Source organism: Dreissena polymorpha, unplaced genomic scaffold, assembly GCF_020536995.1.
Source record: "Dreissena polymorpha isolate Duluth1 unplaced genomic scaffold, UMN_Dpol_1.0 chrUn036, whole genome shotgun sequence".
In the NCBI taxonomy this organism is placed as follows: domain Eukaryota; kingdom Metazoa; phylum Mollusca; class Bivalvia; order Myida; family Dreissenidae; genus Dreissena; species Dreissena polymorpha.
Genome location: NW_026273350.1, coordinates 95,924 through 101,923, shown reverse-complemented (window position 1 = coordinate 101,923; position 6,000 = coordinate 95,924). Strand labels below are relative to the sequence as shown.

General features: G+C 30.7%; 1 protein-coding gene across 1 annotated transcript in view; it reads left to right on the top strand.

Moving 5' to 3' along the window:
- The first annotated feature begins 1,181 nt into the window (after window positions 1–1,181).
- The window catches only part of LOC127863778 (uncharacterized), a 37,675-nt gene continuing 32,856 nt past the window's right edge, over window positions 1,182–6,000 (top strand). The window contains exon 1 of the mRNA XM_052403423.1: window positions 1,182–1,225. Coding sequence (XP_052259383.1) covers window positions 1,182–1,225 — 44 coding nt within the window. The remainder of the gene's footprint in view (window positions 1,226–6,000) is intronic.

Below are 6,000 nucleotides of genomic sequence, written 5' to 3'. Positions count from 1 at the left end.
AGATTACCGGTGTATCACGATTGCGATAAGATAGCGACTCGTAAGTAGCAACGGCTACGAGAATCGAGCAAAGTTATGCGAAAATGTTACGGCGCTATAGAAAGGCGGCTGTAACTTGCTCAATAATGATCCGATTTTTAGAACATAAAGTTTCTTAGAAACATGAGTAATTATGCTTATATAAAATTTCGATTTAATTTTATTACAATAAGAATTTATAATGCCGCGATCGTTGAAGGAATAGCGCTATAAGAATTTTCAAATCGCGGCGAGAATGCCGTTGAATATTTTATTTGAAAGGCTTTTTCTGATAAAATATTCTTGTATACTTTTTTTTTCAAACATTTAAAACCTTATTAATACTATTATTTCAAAACGGATAGATTAATGTGAACGCATAGATCTAGGTCTCTGATAAAAACAACATTAAAGTATAATAAATGCTATGATCGTTCGATCCAAAAACGGTTTCGGTTAGACTTATTTCAACATTGATTCTGTAGATTTTTTCATTTTTTTAATTTTCTATTTTTTATTTAGATCTTATTCATGAGTTATAGGTTATTAAAGTTGTGTGTGTAATCCTTTTTTTTTCTTTTGGTAATTATTAAAAGCTTTAAGTGTCATGGACTAGATTTCGCGAAAAGAAAAAGAAAAAAACAAACATTTCACGCGCGTGTTAATTGTCGGATCAATTAGCGAACTGAAGATGTTTTGTTTGTTTTTTCTTTAATCTTGAGAATTTTAAAAGAAGGGATCCTTACTCTAAATATCAGTAAGCGTTGTTGATTGATTTTAATTTTGTGATCATCGGCCGCGGCCGGCGAATTCATTCTTTATATGTCATTGTGATGCCCAATTAAGATAAGTTTTTGTTGTGAATGTTTATGATTTTAATATACTTGTTTGTAATAGTTCGTTTTAAACACGGCGAAACGCTGTATAAAACTGAACTGATTAAATTAAAGATTATTGTTTGTGCTTGTTATAGTTATCTCACAGCTATCTGTTATAATATGTTTGTATATTAACTTGCATGTGTAACATCGACAGGAAAACTGGTAATACTAATAGATATGTAATGCGAATTAAAATCCATACTTTTATCTATTTTTTTATTCATACCAAGATAAACATATTACCCAGAATAAAAATCTTATCTCTTCAATTTGAAGTGAAAAATGACAAAGTTTTTCACAATGAGCCAAAGAACGTTTGACGACAGGTGTGTACAATAGGGTAAAATAGCTTAAAAATGTACCAACTTTGTACAAGGCCAAAATCCTTTAAAATGAACATTTTCCTCAAGTTTAGTTAATTCTTACCTAGATTAACATATCACCAAGCATAAAAATCTGACTTAATCTATTTGGGATGAAAAATGAAAAAGTTAATCCAAAAGAACCAAAACTCGTTTGGCAGCAATTGTGTACAACAGAAGAAAAGAGCTTAAAATTGTACCGACATTGTATAAGGTCAAATCCTTTAAATTGAATATTTTCTTCTAGGTTTTTTAAATCTTTACTTAGATTTACATCTCGCCTAGCATAAAAGTCTTACATCAACGATATGGGATGAGAAATAGAACAGTTTTTCAAAAAGAAACAAACCACTTTGGCGACAGGTGTGAAAAATGATTGAATGAAATAACAGTATAAAATTTTACAAATTGTACAAAGGCAAAATCCTTTAAAATGCCTTATTTTCGTCTACTTTTTATCAATCATACCTAGATTAACATCTCACCTAACTTAACAGTCTTACTTTATTAATCTTTGATGAGAAATGAAGAAGTATTTAAAAAAAACTTTGGGCCATTCAATTTTTCAGAAATTATCGAAAATGAACGAATCCAGTGTTCTCTTTCAAATTCCGATAAATTAATAATAAATTAGAATAATAACTACCAAAACCTGAAGCATTATAAACAAAGAAAACAAAAACCTATTTTTATTTACACAAAAAATATTCAATATGTCAAATATTAACGATTAATTACGAAGAATAATTGATTGCTTTATAAAAAAATGGCCGACAGTAACAGGGAAAAATTTACAGGTACACCGGCATCTCCAAAATCAATATCACGTGACTCACGTCCGCCGTTAGATTTTATCGCATATCGCTATCGCGAAGACGAGAATTTCTAATCTGTGTAATCTATAGGTGTTTGGGTTTTTATTACGCTTACAGAACTTACATTATTTTTGTAAGTTGACTATTTCAGCACATTTGAGTCGCGTGCGTTTTAATTTATTTAGAAAAAAGTAGTGTTCTAATGATGTATTGATGGATTTAAACGATCGTCTTTGTAAGATAAACTCATTTAACATGATTTATACAAATATGTTAACGGAAAAAGACCGAGCTATCTTCATTTTTTGGAGTTAATAGTTGGGAAAAACAACATAACTGAGCCTAATTGTGATTTGTTGACCTTGGTCTTTTAGTAAATTAAGCATTTGGATTAACGGCCACAAATCCTAGTTTCAAGAAGAAGTGTTATCTTATACTTATTTCGTGAACTTTCATACTGTAAACAAATATTGATGTCGATGAATTATTTTGATAATATTGAACATTAAGTTATTGGTTTGATTGAGTATTACAAATTGTTGGTATACACCGTACAATATGTTTCATTCATGTTGCTGACTTCTTAATTGAGTTGATCACTTATATATTTAAAAAACTACATTATATTTATTACATATTGTGTTTATGTTCTGTAAAGATTTGGGCCTTCGTATGTACGTTGAAAAATAAATTTAATATAACAAATATCATTATCCATCAAATCTACGTCATGTGATAATGTCATTGCGATACGACTGTTAATTGATAACATCCTGCATTGGCGCCACCTCATATCATTAGCGCCACCTCCTAAGCATTGGCTCCATCTCTTTTGGAAAACTGCAAAATTATCTACTACGTCGGCAAGAAGCCAATATTTTTGTGCATCCAGCTACTAATGTATGTTGTACGCAATCGTTTGATGCCGTTGGCGATTTAATTGGGTGGATATTTTCTCGTCACACATGAAAAATTCATCGGAATGCTTTTAAAACTCCACCATGCCACAGCTTATAAAGGTCCTCACGTTTATAAATGGGTTGAGAATGCACGTGTTTGAACATTTTTAGACGACTCAATCTTCGCTGAATCGCACTACATTTCCCGATTTTAAAAATACTGCGAAATATGTTGTACAAACATATTACACCTAATCACCCTGTAAAGTTGTCCATGAAATTTCACAACATCCGGGCCTGAGCGCCACCTCGGAAGTTGCATTGGCTCATTTATTAATGCACCGCAAAAAAGAGGTGGCGCGCGTGATTAACGGCCGTGTTGAAAGCCAGTTCTTTATTCGGTTAGAAAAAGGAATAATTCGTTATTCATTTTAAGCCGCGATAAAGAAACTGCTGCTTATATAAATATAAATGAGTAGTTATATAATAGATAAATATATTTGATATGAATTTCTTATGTTTCACGATTATCATAGTAAGTTTAGTACCATGCAATCTTTTTTTGAAGTTCTTTAAAAAAGTTGTTTCACGATTCACCAATATTTTGAAAATGAATGGTCATTTAATCGCACTGTTCAAACATGTACATGCAAGAATTCCATAATTTTGCTTAAAATGAAGTAACAGACATAGTGTTTATTACAATGAATAACATTATTGAATATTCTTTCGGTCCGTCAGTCCTTCAAACATATGTTCAGTAAATGTTCAAACTGTAAATAACTGTGTAATATTTCGCATTATTTCGTAAATGATCGTTGTCCGAACACGTTCCATGAATCGGTGTAGAACTCTACTAAAGTACACTGAAAAGCCTCTGTTGTGTAGAAATATGTTTTTCTCTTTAGACGTTTTTTGGGTTCGAATCCCGAAATCAAATTTTCTTTTAAAGATCTCTAGTAAAATGACTTTGGGCTATTCCAAATTTAAAGTGTCGTTTACAAATACAATTCGTGATTTTTTTACTTACACAAAGTATTAGCAAGTCGCTTTGTTATTCTGTTTTAAGTTATGACAAACCTATTTTAAATAACAAGTTTTAGTTGACTTATTCCATCCAGATTTGCGTAGGTAAACATATTGTTTCTTTAACTGTGAGATGCTTATATTATATCAATTACCTATCATTATTCAAACAAATGTTTGTATGCTTGACTATTTCGATGTGAACACTATGTGCTTTTGAATAGCATAGCTTAAGAGAGCAAGATGAAAGGTGTGATATTCGGTTATTCGGGCCCGATTAGTTTCCTTTACAATTGATGGACTGCATATTTCAAAATTGTGAGCAGCTTTGGACATTTCAATGTGAACTACGATATTTTATAAGGTTATGCAACACAAGTTTGTGAAAATATACTGTTATTCTCTGTTCAACCTCGGACAAATTATATTCAATGTACATGCTCAAACATGGTTCCTTTTCCCGAATAAAAAACTCAATGACTTGTTAGTTGAGATTGATATTTCGTCTGGTTTTCAGAGAAATAACACAACTTGTATGCATAAACGTCTTTATTCGGCTTGTCACATCGTATTTACTATTTAAATGCATTACTAATGAATTTGTGGATACATATTAACCACAAAAGTCTTGCTTGTTCAAAAGTTATATTCATCAGAGTGTATGTTTTTATTAATGTTCCGATAAAAGGAAACAAAAAGATTGATGGTTGTAAATTTGGAATGTTTAAGAAAACTTATATGTACGGTAATGTTTTCTGTAACGTTCATTTTTATGCATAATACCGTACACCTAGGCAATACGCGACAAAATAATAGAAAATCAGAGTGCCGTATTCCCAGGGTTAAAACCTTAAACGTATTTTGAGGACTGTAGTTCTGTTTACAGAACGTGTACGTGGATGTGCTTCAGTGTAACTCATATAATTGCATTTTCATATTAGCAAATTGATGTACTAACAATCTTGACGCGACAATCTTTGACATATAACTATTTTATTTATGAAATATATAATATCCAATTAAGGATTTAAAAAAAAATAAAGTCCCAGTTGTTTATGGTGTGTGTGTTATTTATCAGCGCGTGTACTACATATCAAGAGAACATTTGTAAATTGACGTCAGGCCTACAAACTTTATGATTATACTATTTTATGTAGCCGGTACAATTGTGATTTCAAGCACTACTAGAAATCTTCAGATACAAATAATGTTACAAGCAAATCAAAACAATACTAGTATACTATAACTTAAAAACGTGTGTGATACCTCATATTTTTGTTATTTGCGACAGAAAATAAAAAAAAACTCATTTGCTAGGGCGAACTTTTGTTTAATTATATTTTAAGAAAATTGTTATTTATAGAATGGAAACAATATTTAATACAAACATCAATACTCTGGAATAAAATAAGATCAGTACATTGATATTTGAAGACATGTTTGTATTCGCAATACAAATTACAAAATCCACCCAAAATAGTCCACCAACTTTTCTGGATTATATCATTAAATCAATAAATTCTACCTTAAGTTAGTAAATTAGTCAGAAAGTTCATTTTCCAATTATATTAATGAATAAAGTGATAGTTTGAAACAGAAACAGAAACAATAATGCGATATACACGAATGCATCGAGTATATATTTCCTACTGTTTTCCTATATTATCATATTTAGAATGGAACGTTTTTAAATTTAACTGACTCAAGCAAAAAACAGTTTAATGGTAAATAAATAAATGAAGAACGCTACCATTAACAATCTTTGTTTTATAACATGTTTTGTATTCATTCACAAATCTCATCTTTAAATATAATTATTATAATGCAGTGCTTTTTGCATATGCAGCACACATGTCTATATTTTATTTTTATTTAGGGCTCGCTTGATGTTCTTTTAATCTACCCGGGAAACCTTTGAAATGTGTTCTCTTGTTTGGGTTAAATGTTCGATCACAGGGCGTCATTTGTTGTCACATTTACAATGGTACACAATTCCCAT